The sequence below is a fragment of the Remersonia thermophila genome, chromosome 2, assembly GCF_042764415.1.
Source record: "Remersonia thermophila strain ATCC 22073 chromosome 2, whole genome shotgun sequence".
Lineage (NCBI taxonomy): Eukaryota > Fungi > Ascomycota > Sordariomycetes > Sordariales > Chaetomiaceae > Remersonia > Remersonia thermophila.
In genome coordinates this window covers 3,059,080-3,079,181 of record NC_092218.1, presented here as the reverse complement: position 1 = coordinate 3,079,181, position 20,102 = coordinate 3,059,080, and the positions used below count along the sequence as shown (strand labels likewise).

Sequence of the window (20,102 nt, the reverse complement as noted above, 5' to 3'; positions counted from 1 at the left end):
GTAGTCGCTCGGGCTGGTCCTCTCCCGTCCCCTCGCCCCCCTGGACGCCCGCCATCATAGGGCGACGCTGAAAAACTCGGAGCACAGCCACGCCCACCCACACGGTCGCATGCTGTTGGTGCAATCCAAGCTGCAGAAACTGCCCAGTTGCTGCAACCCACAGCCGCAGCAAACAGCAACAAGATCGCCGTCCTCGTGTGGCCGTTGTCCCAGTGTTTCGCCCCCAACCCAACCCCAACCCCAGCCGGACGGGCCGCCGCGGGTGGTGCGTGCTTCTTTCGCACGGTGCGCTTTCATGGACCCTGGGGCGCCATGTAGGTACTACTGTATGTATGGTAGCTAGTTACTGTGTACTGCGGTAGCATGCAGCATACTACTAGGTAGGGGCGACAAAAATAGCACACACAGGCCACCCTCGCTGCATGTTCATTGGGCCCACGTTCGGCAGGGAAATCCTCCACCATGATCAACGGTATCGAACCTCTCGGGTGATCGCCGACACACCCTCGCCATGTTCCCCTGTTGCTATGAAACTCAATTCCTCCCAGAAAGAGACATCAAGCCTGCTCTGCGGTCCCCGACGAGCTTTGCAACAAACGGGACCCCGAGGTCCACCCTGAGGTGTGGCGGTGTGTCATCAGCCCGCACACCTCCAACGGACTTACGCCAAGGGGTAGGTGGGAGGAGCCTGGGCTGAAATCAGCTGGCTTCCGATCAAGCCGAATGCAACATGAGTAGCATGTGTGAGAAGCACGCAGCGAACTCGCGGGACGAAGGGAGCACCTCCGCATATCCCGGCATTTCCAGCCGGGGAACTTGGGCAGAGCGAGACCGCGGCATGCTCCGTGGGCGGTGGTGAGTTACCTGGATCCCGTACCTACGTTCGGGCTGGTTCTTTATCCATCATGCTTGGGGATGGGAAGAGACAAGGAACGCACCAATCGAGGAGCAAAGCCATGCCATCATACGCTCAAGCTACCGGGGCTGCGGCCAGAGCCCCTCCATGCAGCATTGGGGGGGCGACGCCGTTGTACCCGGATGACAGAGGACAGATCACGGATCACGGATGGCAGATGCGGAACGTCGGTTCGTCTTGATCGCACGGCATGCTGCTGGTGCATGTGCTTGACTCCTTGCAACGGTTGTCTTGACCCTGGCACAAGCTCGTCCCACCACCTTCGAGAGCCGTCCGTCCACGCCCATACATTGGTTCACCTCAACATTGAGCTCACCCAACGCTCGCTCGACACACGACACGACCGAGACGGCATGCCACCGAGCAACGGACATGTCCCGCAGTTTCATTCCCGCCACCCTTTTTATTCAGGAGAGGCCGTTATCCATCCTTTTGCTTGTGCTGGTGTCACCCCCGTTATCCAGTGAATACACAGACAGTACTTCGTACGCATACTGTGTAGTAGAAGAAGGCAGAGCGAATGGAAAGCGATGAGACCGGGGGGAGGAGGGGCATTCGCTTTTCCCCATGATCCGCCTGGCACGTGATGACGCAACGCGTCGACCGCGAAGCGCGCTTCATCCAAGATAAAGGGGCCCCACTTCGCCGAACTCCCCGAACTTGGTTTGCTTGCATGCAGCCTCCAACTAGTTAGCTATTACACCGTAGGAATCGAGCTCGACTTCACGGCTGGCACCCTTCGATTTGGCATCCGTGGACTGGCACCTACCGAAGCTGGCGATACTCCCAACGGCACGACATCCGGCGAGGAGAATCAGCTGTCGCAATGGTTCGCCGATCCAGCCGCAGCGCAGCGCAAACAAAGCCAGAGACGATCGAGCCCAAAGCCGACCTCGCCGCCTCCAAGACCAAGAAGCACGCCAGCGGCACCGAGACGATCGCCGCCGTCTCCGAGTCCAAGACCGCCGAGGTCAAGACCAGCATCTCCAAGCGGAAGGCCGTCCACGCCGAGCCGCCAACGAAACAGCAGGACTCTGACGAAGCCGCCAAAGCTGCTGCCCGCAACGACGGCGACGACGGCAACGACGACGACGACCAAGGCCAAGGCGGCTCCCAGCGCTCCGTCAAGAAACGCAAAACCACCGCCAAAAAGCAGCCCGAAAACGACGCCGCCATGGCGCTTGCCCCGCGCACAGCCATCGCGTCGCTCAAGCACGCCATGTACATTGGCGCGCACGTGTCGGCGTCGGGCGGCGTCCACAACGCCGTCGACAACGCCCTCCAGATCGGCGGCAACGCCTTCGCCCTCTTCCTCAAGTCGCAGCGGAAATGGGTCAGCCCTCCGCTGTCCGATGACGCCCGCGTCCAGTTCCGCGCCCTGTCCAAGAAGCACGGCTACGACGCCGGCCGCCACGTCCTCCCGCACGGCTCCTACCTCGTCAACCTCGCCCAGGCCGACCCGGCAAAGGCCGACCAGGCCTACGGCTCGTTCCTCGACGACCTCGAGCGATGCGCCGCGCTCGGCATCCGGCTCTACAACTTCCACCCGGGCTCGACCGGCCCCGGAGGCGACATGGCCGGCGCGTGCTCCCGCATCGCCGCCCAGCTGAACCGCGCGCACCGCGCGACCGCCGGCAGCGGCGTCGTGACGCTGCTCGAGAACATGTGCGGCAGCGGCAACGTCGTGGGCGGCAGGTTCGAGGACCTGCGCGACATCATCGCCCAGGTCGACGACAAGTCCCGCGTCGGCGTGTGCCTCGACACGTGCCACGCCTTTGGCGCGGGCTACGACCTGCGCTCGCCCGAGGCCTGGGCCGCGACCATGGGCGAGTTTGACCGCGTCGTCGGCCTCGGCTACCTGCGCGCCCTGCACCTCAACGACAGCAAGGCCCCGCTCGCCTCGCACCGCGACCTGCACGCCAACATCGGCACCGGCTTCCTCGGCCTGCGCGCCTTCCACAACGTCGTCAACGACCCCCGCCTGGCGGGCCTGCCCATGGTGCTCGAGACGCCCATCGACGACAAGGGCCCGGACGGCAAGACGGTCGAGAACCGCATGATCTGGGCCGACGAGATCAAGCTGCTCGAGAGCCTGATCGGCATGGACCCCGAGAGCGACGAGTTCCGCGACAAGGAGAAGGAGCTGCAGGCCCGCGGCGCGGCCGAGAGGAAACGGATCCAGGAGCAAGTGGATAAGAAGGCTGCCAAGGACTCCAAAAAGGGGACCAAGGCCAAGGGCAAGAGAAGGAAAAAGAGCGACAAGGAGGACTCGTGCGACTCGTGCAACGAGAGCGAGTGAGCCGAGGGGAGGCAGAGGCTGCTTCCGGCAGGCAGTCTGTCGTGTCATGCGTGTGCTAGTAATGATTCCTCTGCTTCCGGCTCGCAGGGCGAGACGGCGGCCGAGGCGGAGAGCCAGCAGGCCCAGGCGCCACGGCTGCATAATTCATTCGTAACGGCCGTGTATAGTATTTCATAAGAGATGGACCGGTAACCTGCCCCGACCTTGTCTTTTGCTCAAAGCTACTGTACCATCGTCGCTCGTCCCGTGAGGAGGGGATCCGACATGACATCAACAAAAGAAAAAGAGGAGAGAACGGAATATCATCAACAAAGAACCAGGTCATAACAGAAACAATACACAGAATATAGAGAACAAGAGGGAGAAGGAGAAGAAACTCTCCATAATGATAAAAAAAAATAAGAAAAAAAAAACACTACCTCCTCCCCTTGGCCCATCCTTCAACCTTCCCCATCAACGCCCTCAACCCCACTCCCTTTTCCGAGTTCGCCTCCAACCACCTCTCCATCTTCTCCCTCACCTGCCTCATCCCCCTCAGCACCGGCATCCTCCCGCCCTCCTCCCCGCCCGCAAACTGGCCCGGGTTCAGCAGCAGGTCAAAGCACTCGGCCCAAATCTCCGTCTGCCAGTACCGCTTCAGCGTCTCGCGGATGCGGTACCGCCTCCCGCCGGCCCCGCTCGTCGCCAGCCCCCCCTGGTCGCACCGCACCGTCTCCATGTACCGGCCGAACAGCAGCGTGTGCAGCGTGCCCGCCAGGCCGTGGTAGTCAATCTGCCACGTCCACGTCCGGCCCTCGCGCATCTCGGCGCAGTCCTGCGCCGTCGTCTTCCAGTCGGCGACGAACCGGACGTCGGGCGCAAAGGCGCGCATGTCGATGGCCCGGCCAAAGTCGATCAGCGTCACGCCGCGCGTGGCCCAGCCGCCCGCGCCCGAGGGGGCCCACGGCCCCGTCAGCGGCGGGAGGTTGCTCGAGTCGACGCCGCCGAGGCGGAGGAGGCAGTTGTCGGCCTTGAGGTCGCCGTGCATCATCTGCTTGGCGTGCAGCGCCTCGACGGTGCGGAGGAGCTCGATGGCGAAGAACATGGCCAGCACCTCGTCCATGACCCCCGACGGCTCGGCGCGGAAGAGGTTGACCACGTCGAGGAGCGTGCCGTGCGGGTGGTACGGCAGGAAGAGGTAGCCCTCGTCCTGGTAGAGGTGCATCTCCAGGGCCGGGCTCAGCGAGGCGGTCGCGCGGTGCTGGGGTCCGAGCCGCGTGTGCGCGAGGCGCATCATGTAAAACTCCCAGGGCGTGGGCGGGTCTTCCATCTTGAGCGCCTCGCGCTCGTGCCGGCGGCGGTGCGAGCTGGCCAAGGCGCCGCGGCCCATCATCGCGCCGCGGCCGTTCTCGTCGCCCCCCGCCGCCGCCGCGTCCTCCTCGCCATCCTCGTCCGGATGCGAGTTTTCGACGAGATACACCGGCGCAAACGCTCCAGCGCCAAGCTCCTTGCGCACCGTGTACCTGGTCTTGGTCTCGGGGAACGTGAGCACAACACCGCCGCCCAGCCCGGCCGTCTTGTCCGTGCTTGACCTGGACCCTCCCTTGCCGACGGACTTGGTGAACTTGCGGATCTCGGCGCCGCGCTCAAACCGCTCGTTGCGGTGGTCGTAGAAGCCGTCGTACGAGCTCAGCGGCGGATGGATGTTGGCTAGGATCTCGGCGCGGATTGCCTCGTCCACGGGGTTGCATTGCGTTTCCTTGATGATGGGGCCCTTGGGGGCCAAGGGCGCCTTCGCCCCGAAGGGCTGCCGGCCCACGGGTGCTGTCTTGGGATGGAACGGCAAGGCCGCCTTCGGCCTTGGGCTCCCCTCCTCCTGGACCACCCGCTGAAGCGGGCTGGGAGGGGCCTCTTCGGACTCGGCATCCTCCTCTTCTTCGTCCTCCACCTCTTCCTCTTCCACCTCTTCCTCCTCTTCCTCCTCGTCCTCTTCGAGCAGCATATCTTCCCTCCTTATCCTAGATGGAGTCTTGGCATACCTGCTCATCTCGGCCGTCATATCCGCCAGCGACGTCTCGGTGCGCTCCGTGATGGGCGTCATGAACGGAAGGCGGTTGTTCGCCACCTCGGCGGGGTCCCTATACGGCCGCCGAGTGGGCACGTAGTCTTCCGGCGGGATGGGGATGAACTTGGTACGCGTCCTGGGCGGTTCGTGTTCCGGCTCCTCCTCTTCCTCCTCCTCCTCCTCCTCTTCATGCTGTCGCTCGTCGTGCTCGTACATGTCGATGAGGTCCGAATGTTCCCCAACTTCCCCGGTCTTCCCGCCCCTGTCGAGGCCGGGCACGTGCCGGTGCATCGAAAACTCGGACCACTCGCTGGCCTCGCTCTTGTCATCGTCGTCGACCTCGTCCTCCTCTACAGCTTCCGCCTCTTCCTCGTCTCCGCCGATCTGCGTGTTGGTCACGGTGCTCTCGCCACCGCTGGTATAGTCATCCGAGTCGTAAACAGGCTCGTCATCGCTGATGGCGGGGCCCTTGGCAGCTCCCGGCTTGAGCGGGGCGTTGAAGATGTCGTAAATGTCCTCCGTCGCGGCCTTGGTGTGGATCGTCATGGTCGGCTCGGCAGCCATGGACCGCCGCTTTTTCTTCATCTTGGGCCCCGTGGGCGAGTCGAGCTTCGCTTTGACTGGGGCGGGGTCAGACATCGTCGAACGCCTCAGCGGTGCCACGTTCACTTACTGATTTGCGTCTCGTTGATCTCAAACACCTTCTTCTTCCTTGGCGGCTTCGCCGCCTTGGGGAAGATCGGCGCGCCGTTCTCGTCAAGCCGGACAACGTCGTGGTGGACGGCGAGCTTCTGGCCAACCCCTGGAGGGGCGTTCTCGTCGGGGAACGCCAGCTGCTGTGCCGTTTCTTCATCCCAGTCGTGGCTGAGCCAGCCCCTGTTAGCAGCCCAAACCTCCTCAAAACTCAGCTCCGTGCCAGGCTCATCCGGGGTCGGGTATACCACCCGGAGGTCGACAAACACGCGCTCCCTCTTGCCCGTTGTGGGATTCACGGTAACCTGAACCTTGTGGTGATGAATGGGAATGTGTGATTTGGCAAGCTGCTTCGCAAGAGACTGAATACACGATACCGAAAGCTCCCCGCCCCATCGGCGGCCATACATAATTAGTCCTATATCGATCAACATCCGGTGGTTTCGTCAAGAGACGGAAGGGCGAGGACTTACCGGATCCCGGAAAACAGCCATCTTCGGGCCGGCGGGCTTCTTCCCGCCCGCCTTCAGCGTCTCCCCCGCCCACGGCTTGGGCTCCATCGTGTTCTCCTTCTTCCTATCCGCCAGCGATCCGATGCTATCCCACCCCTTCGACCCGGCACTCCTAGCTGACATGGCCGGCTGCTGCGGCGCCGCGTCCGCATCCGAAAACACCGCCAGCTTCGACTTGGGCGCCTTGGACGGCTGGCCTCGTCCACCACTACCACCACCACTACCGCCGCCAAGCCCCTGCGGCTCGCGCGGCGCCTGCGGATCTCTGGGCGCAGCCGCCGCGAACGGATCCACCTTGGCCGCCAGCGCCGGACGGGCGACGGGCAGGGCCGGCGAGGACGGCCCCTCGTCCCCGGCCTCCGCGGCATGAGCCGCGCGGCGGTGCTCAAACTCGCCAAACTTCCTCAGCAGCCTCGCGGCAGGCCTCGCCTCCCTCTCGATCCCCAGCTTGTACACCTCCTCGGCCTGGGCCCAGCGCCCCGCCGTCTCGAGCCACGCGGCGTACTCCTCGTAGTACAGCGCCAGCCCCTCGCCGATCCCGTGCCTCGAGAGGAACACAAACGCCTCCCGCGGCGCGTCGGAGAAGAAGCCGATGTACTGGAGCCACATCTTGAGGTACCGCGGGTCGTTCTTGTACTGGGCGCTCGTCACAAACGCCTTGGTCGCCCGCTCCAGCAGCGTGTGCAGCCCCGACTCCCGCGTGGCCTGCGCCGAGGGGTACGCATCCAGCGTCCAGCGGACGTAACGATCGTAAATGTCGAGCGGGTCGTCCGCTTCGTTGATGGAGGCCAGCTCGGCCTCGAACTCGGCGCGGATGCTTTCGTTGACATCCTTGCTGGAGAGGGGGGAGGGGCGCGGCTGGAGGGGAGAGGCCGAGTACAGCTCGGCGAGCTTCCGGGCGGAGCGGCCGCTGGGGAGGGCCTGGATGTTTTCCTTGTGGTCTTCGATGATGTCGAAGTTGACGGGGTCGTCGTTGTTGGGCGCCATTTTCGGTGTTGGGCGCGCCGCGAGCGAGGCGGCAGGCTGCGAAGAGGGTGTCGATCTTGTTTGTAGGTGGAAGCACGTCGTGTCACCTACCGTGCCGCGTCGAGAGGTCGTTTTCAAGTTGACGAGCGTGAGACGCGCATATGTCCGTGCATGCTGCGTATGTAGTATGGCTGAGATTGGCTTTGGCGGGGTCGGGTTGGGCCAAATCAAAAGCCCACTTTCCTGTTTCTGTTTGGGTTGCGCATTGTGGTCCACCCGTCGCTGTAGCAACGTCTGACAGCTGTCACCGGCTGTGGCCATGCCCCTCCATGGTGGGTCCTTCTCTGTCACCTGCTGTCTATAGTACGGTCCCGCATCGGTCACTGCTGCAAGCCGGTCGTCACCAGTACGCAGCATCATTCAGGGTCACGAGCACCTCAACAGAAAAAAAAGAGCCTTGGCTCTCATGTGGAATTGGAGTTTGACTGTGGTATTTTATTTCATTTCTAGAGGTCATGTCTCTGTTTTTCCTGCCATCCCAACCTTCCCATAAGCCCAGACTTCCGTTGCGAAGGTCGCACCCCGCAGCACTATGTTTTGGTCCTGGTTCCCTCTCGGCGCACATCAACCCCTTTAGAGGGTGACGGCGCTGCGGAACTTCTCGCCAGCATAGACAGCATTGTCGCCGAGCTCCTCCTCGATACGCAGGATCTGGTTGAGCTTGGCAAGACGCTCCGAACGAGCGGGGGCGCCCGTCTTGATCTGGCCGGCACGGATGCCAACAACAATGTCGGCAATGGTGACGTCCTCGGTCTCGCCAGAGCGGTGCGAGACCATGACGCCCCAGTCAGCGGCGTACGAGTCCTTGGCGGCCTGGATCGACTCGGTGAGGGTGCCGATCTGGTTGACCTTGAGCAGCAGGGCGTTGGCGGCCTTGAGGTCGATGGCCTGCTTGATGCGCACAGGGTTGGTGACCGTCAGGTCGTCGCCGACGATCTGGATGTCCTGGGTCTTGTAGAAGTAGCTCCAGGCCTCCCAGTCATCCTCAGCGAAGGGGTCCTCGATGCTGACGATGGGGTAGGTCTTGCAGAGCTCGCCGTACAGGTTGGAGAGCTCCTCGTACGTGAGCCACTTGCTGGGGTCGCTGTCGGGGTTCTTGAAGTCCAGGTCGTACTTCTTGGCGTCGGCCTTGTAGAACTCGCTCGAGGCAACGTCCATGGCGATCTTGATCTTGCCCGTGTAGCCGGCCTGCTCGATGGCCTCGGTGATGAGGTCGAGAGCCTCCTTGGGGGTCTGGATATCGGGGGCGACACCACCCTCGTCGCCGACGTTGCCGGCCGACTGGCCGTACTTCTTCTTGGCCAGCGACTTGAGCTTGTGGTAGACCTCGGCGCCCTGGCGCATGGCCTCGGAGAAGGAGGGGGCCTCCGACGGGACGATCATGAACTCCTGGAAAGCCAGGCGACCGCCGGCGTGGGAGCTGTTGGGGTTGGTGGTTAGCGGGATCCTGCGCGCGATCGGCGCGACGGCGCCACCCGGGAACACTCACCCGCCGTTCAGGACGTTCATGAAGGGAACGGGCAGGACGTAGGGCTTCTTGGTGCCGGCCAGGTCCGAGATGTGGGCGTAGAGCGGGACGCCCTTCTCGGCAGCGCCGGCCTTGGCAATCGCCAGGCTCACGCCGAGGATGGCGTTGGCGCCGAGCTTGGTCTTGTTGGGGGTGCCATCGAGGTCAATGAGGAACTTGTCGACCTTGGACTGGTCCTTGACGTCGATGTCCTCCTTGATGAGAGCGGGGCCAATGACCTCGTTGACGTTCTTGACGGCCTGCAGGACGCCCTTGCCGAGCCACTTGGACTTGTCGCCGTCGCGGAGCTCGCAAGCCTCGTGCTGGCCTGTTTCCTCGGTGCGGTTAGTACGTCAATGGGCTTTTTCCTTTTTTTTTTTTGCACCATCAAGGTGCCAGCGGGCAAAGTCGGGAACGCACCAGTGGAGGCACCCGAGGGAACGATGGCGCGGTGGAGACCAGTCTCGGTGACCACGTCGACCTCGACGGTAGGGTTACCGCGCGAGTCGTAGACGTAGCGGGCGTGGACCTTGGAGATGGGCATGATGGGCGTTTCTGCGGTGGGAGTCAGCGGATCGGCGTCGTGCGTGGTTGAAGTGAACGGGCTCGCAGCGAGATCCGAGCTCCTAGGCAACGGAGCGGCGCCCATGGGGGTCCCACAGGGAAGCCATTGCCCAAGGTCCATCATGGCAGCTTTCCCGGCCGGAGGCCGTGGGCGAGACGAACGACGTCCGCAATGGAGGAAAGCTCAGGCTGCCCACTCGGACGAGACCAAGGGGCTGGCTGGCTGGCATCGATTGGCCTGGCTTCGCATCGTCGCCAGCAGCACCATGAAAGGCCAGGCAGAGGTAGGTGGGCAGGCTGGTAGAGAGGGAGGCAAGAGAACGAAAGTCAAAGTTTGCAAGTCATCACATACCTGTAGGTCGGTGGATCAAGTCTGGCAGGGTGGGAAAGTCAAGGTGTTGAAAGAAGGAAGAAAGGTGAGAGAAATAAAAAGGTCAGAGGAAAAGACCATTTGTCCGAGAAGCCTGTCTCGAGACGAGAGTCATCGGTCCCTTCTGGGTCGAGGAGGGGCAGGGGGATCTGTGTTGGTGGGGTGATAGGACGGCGGGAGGGCACATTGGACATGGTGTTAGCGGCTGTTAATGGTGCATTCGTCATACAATTGCGAGCCCCTCAGCAAATCGGAGATCAGATATCGTGGGACGATCTTGTCTACATCTTGGCCCTACCATCGAACATGATGGCTCGGGCCATGACATGCAGCCGGCCCGGCCTGTCGCTGGCTGGGCGCAAAGAGACGTGCCATTATGCGCGCAGTTGACCCCCCGGTAGGAGCTCGGAGTGCCTGGTAAGACAGGATTCCATTTGGTGAGCGCGGGGGTCCCAAGGATCCGTTCTCGGAGCTACCCCTGCTTCTCTGGGGGCTTTGGTGGGGGAAGTTTGACCAAAACCTCCCTCAAACAACAAACCTCGCATCCCGCGATCCCCCATCCTCAGACCGGGTTGATTGATGGTCGAGAAAGCCTCCATGCACGGATTGGCATGGTGTTGGCGTTGGAATCGGATTTCTTGTCTCTTGTCGAGTACCTCCAACATACGACGTTGACCTCATCTGCCCAACCTGGATTTCCGAGCCCAATGTGCCCCTCCTTTTCGCTTCGGCCCCCCCCACCTCCCTCCACGGCCCCTCCAAGCCCTCTCCCCCAACGGGAGCTTTGAGCTGTCAGTCTCCACCATGCAGGGTGGGTCAAGGGCTGGGAAAGTGGACACGCAGAATCCGATCGTTTCCAGATGGAAACGTCAAGCCAGGATGTTGCTTCTTGGGGTTGCCTGGGCCCTCTCAACAGGTTTGCTCAAGGCGAGGGGAACAGCGTCTCGTTCCTGATTGCCCGCCGCGGATTGTCGGCTACCCGAGTTTGCCTCTTGGGTGGCAACAACGGACGCCATCCCACACACATAACCCTGGCGGGCCTCGCAACCCTGGGCTGGGTGGCTCGACCTGGAATGGTCCTGGAATTGGCAGCGTAATATCGGTGAGTAAGGAGATGAGGCTGACCGACTTGATTCCGGAAGGTGAGGCCACACCTTGACGGTCAATGGCTTGCTGCTCAAAAGGGAACCTGAGTGATCTCTCAGGCATCGTTTCCCGGTTGGCAATGGAAAGTCTGAGGATGGGCTGCCCCCCAGGCTGACCGCTTTCCAAAAGCGGTAGGCGGGGTCCCGGCACCTGCCCGATCGGACGACGGCCAGCCCCGGTGACTCCAACAAAATCAGCAATTGCCGTTTTCCTTCTCACCAGCAAACAACTCGAGGCCGTACGCCGCATTGTATCATACTTACACCGAGGGCAACCGGTTGCCCCTTGCTGTAAACAGAATTTGACTCTGCTTTAATAGTACCTGCCGTTCCCTTAATACCGTTCTCTTCCTCTTCGACATGTTTCGTTCTTTTCTTGCTGCCAGCCGGTCGAGCCGCGGGGCGCAGAGATCAACCGGACTGCCGTTGAATGCCTCTCCAACTGCCACCCAGCAGCTTACATCAGGGTACGGACACACACCTGGTCTCCATCCCTTGGAGGCAACAATTCCCATTGCAACGTTTACCTAGGTGTTGTGAGCTGTGGGTCATTGGGAACGGAGGTGCAGGGCAGCACGTCCCAACCGCCCAAAGCTCGCGGCAGTTGAGGCGTTCGCGTTGGCCTACCTAGGTGCCCTGCTCTGTCATGTGAGCCCGACCTCTGTTCCCGGAAGCGGGACCCGCACTCGACGGGACCCGACTCGCCCATTTGGCGGTCTGTCGGGCTTATGTACTTACGTACAGACACAACAGGGAGAGAGAGAGAGACATGGAGGACCCCAGGGTTGAGCGCTAACTTCCCCCGCAGTGGCCGCAGTTACCGCTCCTCGTTTCCACTAAGACGGTTCTCCTCGCTGCCCCTCACATCGTCATCGTTCCCGTCGCAACCATCACCATCTCCCGCCGTCTCCTCCCCAACCCGCCATCGGCCGCTCTCGTGCATCCCACAAAACCTCCGTCCCGGCAAAGTCCCAGTCCGTCGCTGTTCGTACCGCCGTCACACAATGTGCAGAACTCATGCGGCTGCCGAAATGGCGGGCGGGGTGAACGTGCAGGCCCGGGAGCTGCTCCCCGCCAACGTCATCCCGCGTCACTACCATGTGACGCTGGAGCCGGACTTCAAGAAGCTCACCTTTGACGGCACCGTCGTCATTGATCTCGACGTCGCCGAGGACTCCAAGTCCATCTCACTCCACACCCTCGAAATTGATATTCACCACGCAAAGATCACCTCCGGGGGCCACACCGTCAGGTCAGTCTAGCCTAGCGTACCGCCCAGGCCTTGAGTTCCCCCCGTTCACACCCGCTGCAGCTCGCACCCCTCCGTTTCCTACAATGAGGACACGCAAGTCAGCACCCTCGCCTTCGACAACACCCTCGTCCAGGGCACCAAGGCCCAGCTCGAGATCAAGTTCACCGGCCAGCTCAACGACAAGATGGCCGGCTTCTACCGCTCCACCTACAAGAACCCTGATGGCAGCGAGGGCATCATGGCCGTCACGCAGATGGAGCCCACGGACGCCCGCCGCGCCTTCCCCTGCTTCGACGAGCCCTCGCTCAAGGCCGAGTTCACGGTTACGCTGATCGCGGACAAGCACCTGACCTGCCTGAGCAACATGGACGTCGCCTCCGAGACCGAGGTCGTCTCGGAGCAGACCGGCGCCGTCAAGAAGGCGGTTCACTTCAACAAGTCGCCCCTCATGTCCACCTATCTGGTGGCCTTCGTCGTCGGCGAGCTCAACTTCATCGAGACCAACGAGTTCCGCGTTCCGGTTCGCGTCTACGCCCCGCCCGGCCAGGACATCGAGCACGGCCGCTTCTCGCTGCACCTCGCCGCCAAGACCCTCGCTTTCTACGAGAAGGTCTTCGGCATCGAGTTCCCCCTGCCCAAGATGGACCAGATCGCCATCCCCGACTTTGCCCAGGGCGCCATGGAGAACTGGGGCCTGGTGACGTACCGTGTTGTCGACCTGCTGCTGGACGAGAAGGCGAGCGGCGCCGCCACCAAGGAGCGCGTCGCCGAGGTGGTGCAGCACGAGCTGGCTCACCAGTGGTTCGGCAACCTGGTCACCATGGACTGGTGGGACGGCTTGTGGCTGAACGAGGGCTTCGCCACCTGGGCCTCGTGGTACTCGTGCAACATCTTCTACCCGGAGTGGAAGGTCTGGGAGTCGTACGTCGTCGACAACCTGCAGCGCGCCCTGGCCCTGGACTCGCTCCGCAGCAGCCACCCGATCGAGGTGCCCGTCAAGAAGGCCGACGAGATCAACCAGATCTTCGACGCCATCTCGTACTCCAAGGGCTCGTGCGTGCTGCGCATGATTTCGACCTACCTCGGCGAGGAGACCTTCCTCGAGGGCGTCCGCCGCTACCTCAAGAAGCACGCCTACGGCAACACCCAGACGGGCGACCTGTGGGCTTCGCTCGCCGAGGCCAGCGGCAAGAAGGTCGAGGAGGTCATGGACGTGTGGACCAAGCACATTGGCTTCCCCGTCGTGACCGTCTCGGAGGGCGACGACGGCAAGTCGATCCACCTGAAGCAGAACCGCTTCCTCCGCACCGGCGACACCAAGCCCGAGGAGGACCAGGTCCTCTACCCCGTCTTCCTGGGCCTGCGGACCAAGCAGGGGGTCGACGTGTCGCAGACCCTCGACAAGCGGGAGGCCACCTTCGAGCTGCCCGACACCGACTTCTTCAAGCTCAACGCCAACCACACCGGCCTGTACCGCACCGCCTATTCGCCCGAGCGGCTGAAGAAGCTGGGCGAGGCGGCCAAGCAGGGCCTGCTGAGCGTCGAGGACCGCGCCGGCATGATCGCCGACGCCGGCGCCCTGGCCACGTCGGGCTACCAGAGCACCTCGGGCGTCCTGAGCCTCCTCAAGGGCTTCACCACCGAGGCCGAGTTTGTCGTGTGGAACGAGATCATCGCGCGCGTTTCGTCGGTGCAGGCCGCCTGGATCTTCGAGAGCCAGGAGGAGCGCGACGCCCTGGACAGGTTCCTGTGCGATCTTGTGAGCGCCAAGGCCCACGAGCTGGGCTGGGAGTTCTCCGAATCGGACGGCCACATCCTGCAGCAGTTCAAGGCCATGATGTTTGGCAGCGCCGGTATCGCTGGCGACAAGGTCATCATTGACGCGGCCAAGGACATGTTCAAGAAGTTCGCCGCCGGCGACAAGTCGGCCATCCACCCCAACCTTCGGAGCAGCGTCTTTAGCATGGCGCTCAAGTATGGCGGCAAGGAAGAGGTACGTCAGCTAGCGCTTTGCGTTGCCCCCCGCCCGGGAGAGAAGCCGGATGGCTAACCACGAGAGCAGTACGATGCGATCATCAACTTCTACCGCACCTCGACCAACAGCGACGAGCGCAACACGGCGCTGCGCTGCCTTGGCCGTGCCAAGGATCCCGAGCTGATCAAGCGCACGCTGAACCTCCTCGCCAGCGGCGAGGTCAAGGACCAGGACATCTACATGCCGACGAGCGGCCTTCGCAGCCACCCTGAGGGCATCAATGCGCTCTTCGTGTGGATGAAGGACAACTGGGACGACCTCGTCAAGCGGTTCCCGCCGGCGCTGTCGATGTTGGGTACCCTCGTCACCATCTTCACCTCGAGCTTCACCAAGAGGGAACAGCTCGCCGAGGTGGAGAAGTTCTTTGAGGGCAAGAGCACCAACGGCTTCGACCAGTCTCTGGCGCAGAGCCTCGACTCGATCAGGTCCAAGATCACGTGGGTTGAGAGGGATCGGGAGGACGTGGCGAAGTGGTTAAAGGAGAACGGGTACCGTGCGTAAGCTCCTGTCTGGCGACGGAGGAGGGAGGCGCATGGTTCTGATGAATGCCTAGGTGGTGGTGCACCAAATCGGGGTGGGCATCCATCTCACCGTCTTTAGATGAGAGGAAGGAGTCTTTGCATAATGCCCCGCAGGGTCCGGGGATGGGAGGAGGGAGGGAAAGGCGTACATCTACGGTAGATGGAACACCAGCTAAAAGTGAGCTTCTCGTACCTGAAGACTAGCGGCGAGAACATAGTCGCAAGGCTAGGTCGAAACGTGTGTATCATTTGGTTCCCTCTCTTCGCTCGTGCGAGGAACAAAAGGGGGCATCCGATGGGCCGATGGGGGAGGGGGCGTGGTTTTGCACATGCCTCGAGCTTCGCGAGCCTGCCTCGCCGTCGAGCTTTCGGAAAGTGTCCGAAATGCAGAGTCCACCGAGCCTTCGGAACTCGATGGCGTCTAGAGCCATTTTCGGCCAAGTTTTGGTACGAGCGGTGGTGATGTACAGATCCCCGGCGTGTTGTCGGCCATGATTGCACGATGCTGGGTGGTGGATCCATTTTTCACTCACACATCGAAACCTCTGCTTTCTCCGCACTTTGTGACCTTCACCTCCAACCTCACCCACCAAAATCCTCTCATCCTTCCAGCCACAAGAGCTCAGCGCCCGGGGTGAAAGCTCGACTTCAACGCCAACTTCACAACGCGCCACAGCCTCGCACCAAAGCGCATCGTAAAGAACCGTCACCATGGCCAAGGACAAGAAGAAGTCCGAGTCCAAGAAGGCGAAGCTGGAGGAGAAGAAGAAGAAGCAGGAGAAGAAGGCCGAGAAGAAGGCCAAGGTCAAGGCGGCCAAGATGGAGGGCAGCGACGCCGAGGACGTGGACCTGGATGCCGTGCTCGAGGAGTACCGTCGGCAGCAGGAGCAGTTCCACAAGGTGACCGAGACGGTGGTGGACGGTCCCCCGCGAGCCCGGGCCAACGCCACCATCCTGGCCAACCCGAGCAAGAGCAGCGAGCTGCTGCTCTTTGGCGGCGAGTACTTCAACGGGTCCGTGGCCACCTTCTTCAACGACCTCGTCGTCTACAACATCGACCGCGACGAGTGGCGCGTCGTCACGTCTCCCAACGCGCCCCTCCCCCGCAGCGGCCACGCCTGGACCCGCGGCGGCAACCAGTCCAACGCCGTCTACCTCTTCGGCGGCGAGTTCAGCTCGCCCAAGCAGGGCACCTTTTACCACTACAACGACTTTTGGAAGCTCGATCCCACCACGCGCGAGTGGACGCGCCTCGAGCCCAAGGGCAAGACGCCCCCGGCCCGCTCGGGACACCGCATGACCTACTTCAAGCAGTACGTCATCCTCTTTGGCGGGTTTCAGGACACGTCCCACCAGACAAAGTACCTGGCCGATCTCTGGCTGTACGACACGCAAAACTTTGTCTGGCACAGCCCGGCCCTCCCGCCAGCGCAGCTCAAGCCGGACGCCAGGTCGTCCTTCACGCTGCTGCCGCACGACCAGGGCGCGGTCCTTTACGGCGGCTACTCCCGCGTCAAAGCCTCCGGCGCCGGCTCCCACCAGGGCGGCGGCGGCGGCGGCGGCGGGAAGCAGCCCAAGGGAGGCGCCCAGAACCAAGGGCCGCGCAACGCCCTGCGGCCCCTCATCCACACCGACTGCTTCTTCCTCCGCATCACCCCGCCGCCCCCGGAAGCGCCGTCCGGCACCCCGCCCGTCGTGCGCTGGGAGCGGCGCAAGAAGCCCGCCAACGCGCCCAACCCCCCGCGCGCGGGAGCGACCATGGCGTTCCACAGGGGCCGCGGCATCTTCTTTGGGGGCGTGCACGACGTGCAGGAGAGCGAGGAGGCGATCGAGAGCGAGTTCTTCAACGAGCTCTACACGTGGAACGTGGAGAGGAACCGCTTCTTCCAAACGGCTCTGAGGAAGCCCAGGAAAGGCGGCGCCTCGGGCGGCGGCGGCGGCGGCGGCGAGGGCAGGGCCGTGGGAGGGCGCCGAGCAAGGGCGAAGGAGAACGAGGAGGAGCTGTTGCGGCAGCTGGCGGCGCTGCGGGCGGGGGTGAGCCTCGAGGACGCGGATAAGATGGAGATTGACGCGGGCGGCCAGGACGGCAAGAAGGAAGACGAGGAGAAGAAGGCCGTGAGGGAGATGCCGGTGAGCATGGAGTTCCCGCACCCGCGGTTCAACGCGCAGCTGGCGGTGCAGGACGATGTGCTGTACATTTACGGCGGCACGTTTGAAAAGGGGGATCGCGAGTTTACGTTTGACGACCTCTACGCCGTTGACTTGGTCAAGCTGGATGGGTGCAAGGAGATCTTCAGCAGGCCCGTGGAGGATTGGGTGGTAAGTGGCAATCGTGCACCGGAAGCCGGATGTCATGCTGACCCATGTTTTTGTGTTTTTTTCTCAGGAGTCAGAAGACGAAGACGATGATGAGGACGACGACGACGACGAGGACGAGGACGAGGATGAGGAGATGGTGGACGAGGAGGGCGATGTCGACATGGCCGACGAGGAGCCCAAGAAGCAGCTGTATACGCCGAGCAAGCGCAAGAAGAAGCAGCAGCCGCCGCAAGAACAGCAGCAAGGCGCTGACCAAGCCCCGGCGGTCGGGGCCGAACAGGCTCCCGCGGAGGAGGAAGAGGAGGAGACCGAGTCGTCTGCTGCGCCGGCGGATGATGGTTTGCCACACCCCAGGGTAATCTTTCTCCCTTTTCTCGTCCCTCGGCCGCCCCCCCTTTCGGGACCACCCCGCGCCCAAGCTAACGCCCCGCGCCCCAGCCCTTCGAATCCCGCCGCGATTTCTTCCAACGCACCTCGAACGAGTGGCAAGAGATCCTCCTGGCCAGCCTGCGCGAACAAGGCGTCCAGGTCGAGGGGCTCACGGTCAAGGAGGTCAAGGCGAAGGCCTTCGAGATGTCGGAGGAGAAGTGGTGGGACTGCCGCGAGGAGATTACGCAGCTCGAGGAGGAGCAGGAGGCGGCGGGTATCGGGGAGGTGGTGTCGCTTGCGGATCGGGGAGAGGGAGGCCATGGCCCGGGTGGCGGCGGATTGCGGAGGAGGTGAAGGATGGGATTCTGTCATGCGTCGTGAGGGTGTTGTGGTGGCGGTGGTGGTGGTGGTGGTGGTGGTGGTGGCCAAGATCCGGAAACCTCGTACCCAGGAGGAGCAGTTTTACAAGGCACAGCAACAAATGGGTTGGCCGATTAGTCTCTCATACAATCCGGAATCTATGGAATCTTGTAGAGCCAGGCGCTTTTTCTCTGTCTTTTACCTCCTTTTCAACCAAAAAAAGGGGGGGGGGGGGAGAGGGAGGGAGCTCCAAGGGGCAAACTTAAAGGGTATCACGTGACCAGGCGTCGGGTTGTTGACGCGGTCGCCATTCACATCGCGTTGACCTTCCTGAAAGTTCCAACCTACTACATCCTGGACTCTTCCGTGTCCAAGTCGCACCTCGTCTCATCAGGTCTGCGGCGCTTAGGGATGCCTACAAAATGCCACCAGGGATCCAGCGCATCAACGCGAAGCGGTCGCAGCCAAACGACCGCATCGTCTTCATTAAGCCGCTCAAAGGTCCGGACGAGAAGATTGCGCAGGACTTTCTCGAGAGGATCGCGGCGCAATGTGGTAATCTATGCTCTAGTTATCATGATGCCCTGCACGAGGATTGCTGACGTTGGCCATAGTGCCCATCATGCGGGAGCACCACCTCTCGGTCACGTCACTCGAGGAGTACGAGCCAAACCCCGAGTTTGTCGGCCGGAACTTCAACGCCGGCGAGGTCATTCAGCTGGTTCTCAAGTCCCGATCAGGGCACTGGCTGCCGTTTCATTATGTCCAGATGGTCATGATGCATGAGTACGGATCGTTTTCCCGGGTTTCCATCGGCATCTCGGCCTGCGGGGAGACAGCTGACTTGCGGCCAGGCTCGCCCACTGCAAGCAAATGAACCACTCTCGGGCTTTCTGGGCCGTGCGAAACCGGTATGCCGAGCAGATGCGCGCCTTGTGGGCCCGCGGCTTCACGGGCGAAGGGCTCTGGGGCCGCGGCGCCCTGCTCTCGACGGGCGAGTTTGAAAAGAAGACGGCAGGGCCCGAAGAACCGCTGCCGGAGCACCTCTGCGGCGGCACCTATCGCTCCCGGCCGCGCAAGCGCAAGGCCAAGCCGGCCCTGTCGCACAAGGAGCGGAGGGAGCGGCGCATCCTGAAAAGGTTCGGCGCCAACGGCGTCGCGCTGGGCGAAGACGCCGCGACGAAGAAGAAGCTCGAGGGCAAGGCGGTGGCGACCAAGCCCCGCGTCGCGGCAAGCGCGCGAGGGAGAGAGCTCAGGGCCGCCGCGGCGCTGGCTCGATTCGAGCAGCAGAAAGCGGCTCCCAAGAAGGATGAGGTGGAAGAAGAAGAACAAGAAGAAGAAAAGGAGAAGGAGGTCATTGAGCTCTCGGACACGGACAGCGGGAGCGACTGCGAAGACGACGATGCGGAGTCGGGGGCTGGCGCCGTTGACATCAACGGCAAGAGGCTGCTCGACTCCAAGGGCAGGGGGATGATCAAGGTCTGCGAGGACGAGAACCCCGACGACCAGGACGCGCAAGATGAGCTGCGGGAGCTGCGGAGCATCGGATCGGCGAGGCCGGCGCCGAAAGCGCCCGACCTGTCGGGACCCAAACCAGACGCGGCAGGCGGTGCGTCGCGGAAGCCAGCGACACAAAAGAAGCTCGCCGCACCCGCGCCGGCGTCGTCGTCCAGGCCCAAGCCGGAGCCAACGCGCTCCAAAGACCCGCGGCCGCCTCCCCGGTCGGACGCGGCGGCTTCTCTTGCCTGCTCCGCGTGCACGTTCGCCAACGAGCCGGGCTCCACGAGATGTGCCGTGTGCGGCAACGCCCTTGGCGCCAAGGGGTTCCTGGGGTCCTGGGCATGCGCGAGCAAGACGTGCCGGGGATCGCAGTACAGGAATGCCGGCGACTGCGGCGTGTGCGGGGTCTGTGGCGAGCGGCGGCCGTCTGGCGGCGGCGGCGCGTGAGGATTTGTCGCTTAGACGCAGTGATGATGGATGCATGGCGTAGGTTGGCTGGGTCGCCAAACGCGGCTGGCACTGGTGACAACGCAACCTGTCCGTTAGATGGGGTCGGAAGTTCATGATGTTACGCATTCTACACTTGTCATTGTGTTGACATCGTCAAGTGATTCGTGAGCATCAGCATCATCAAGAGGCGTCCCTTCGCTGCAACAACCGCCCGAGATCT

The 20,102-nt window shown here is 62.6% G+C and overlaps 6 protein-coding genes across 6 annotated transcripts; 4 read left to right on the top strand and 2 right to left on the bottom strand.

The window, feature by feature from the left end:
- Positions 1-1,742: 1,742 nt before the first annotated feature.
- On the top strand, positions 1,743-3,215 carry VTJ83DRAFT_2300 (uncharacterized protein; the record flags this gene model as incomplete). Its single annotated transcript, XM_071008556.1, has 1 exon — positions 1,743-3,215. One exon carries the CDS (start codon positions 1,743-1,745, stop codon positions 3,213-3,215), a length of 1,473 nt encoding a protein of 490 aa, XP_070868840.1.
- A 415-nt stretch (positions 3,216-3,630) lies between these two features.
- VTJ83DRAFT_2299 (uncharacterized protein) lies at positions 3,631-7,451 on the bottom strand (the record flags this gene model as incomplete). Its single annotated transcript, XM_071008553.1, has 3 exons — positions 3,631-5,879; positions 5,933-6,314; positions 6,426-7,451. The coding sequence occupies 3 exons, from the start codon at positions 7,449-7,451 to the stop codon at positions 3,631-3,633; spliced, it is 3,657 nt and encodes a 1,218-aa protein (XP_070868839.1).
- A 612-nt stretch (positions 7,452-8,063) lies between these two features.
- Positions 8,064-9,541, bottom strand: VTJ83DRAFT_2298 (uncharacterized protein; the record flags this gene model as incomplete). Its single annotated transcript, XM_071008552.1, has 3 exons — positions 8,064-8,910; positions 8,980-9,325; positions 9,418-9,541. 3 exons carry the CDS (start codon positions 9,539-9,541, stop codon positions 8,064-8,066), a joined length of 1,317 nt encoding a protein of 438 aa, XP_070868838.1.
- A 2,539-nt stretch (positions 9,542-12,080) lies between these two features.
- On the top strand, positions 12,081-14,864 carry VTJ83DRAFT_2297 (uncharacterized protein; the record flags this gene model as incomplete). The annotated part of the gene is made up of 3 exons (XM_071008551.1): positions 12,081-12,328; positions 12,389-14,321; positions 14,391-14,864. The coding sequence occupies 3 exons, from the start codon at positions 12,081-12,083 to the stop codon at positions 14,862-14,864; spliced, it is 2,655 nt and encodes an 884-aa protein (XP_070868837.1).
- A 731-nt stretch (positions 14,865-15,595) lies between these two features.
- On the top strand, positions 15,596-17,926 carry VTJ83DRAFT_2296 (uncharacterized protein; the record flags this gene model as incomplete). Its single annotated transcript, XM_071008550.1, has 3 exons — positions 15,596-17,203; positions 17,271-17,558; positions 17,642-17,926. 3 exons carry the CDS (start codon positions 15,596-15,598, stop codon positions 17,924-17,926), a joined length of 2,181 nt encoding a protein of 726 aa, XP_070868836.1.
- A 428-nt stretch (positions 17,927-18,354) lies between these two features.
- On the top strand, positions 18,355-19,879 carry VTJ83DRAFT_2295 (uncharacterized protein; the record flags this gene model as incomplete). The annotated part of the gene is made up of 3 exons (XM_071008549.1): positions 18,355-18,487; positions 18,547-18,718; positions 18,787-19,879. The coding sequence occupies 3 exons, from the start codon at positions 18,355-18,357 to the stop codon at positions 19,877-19,879; spliced, it is 1,398 nt and encodes a 465-aa protein (XP_070868835.1).
- Between the last annotated feature and the right edge of the window lie 223 nt (positions 19,880-20,102).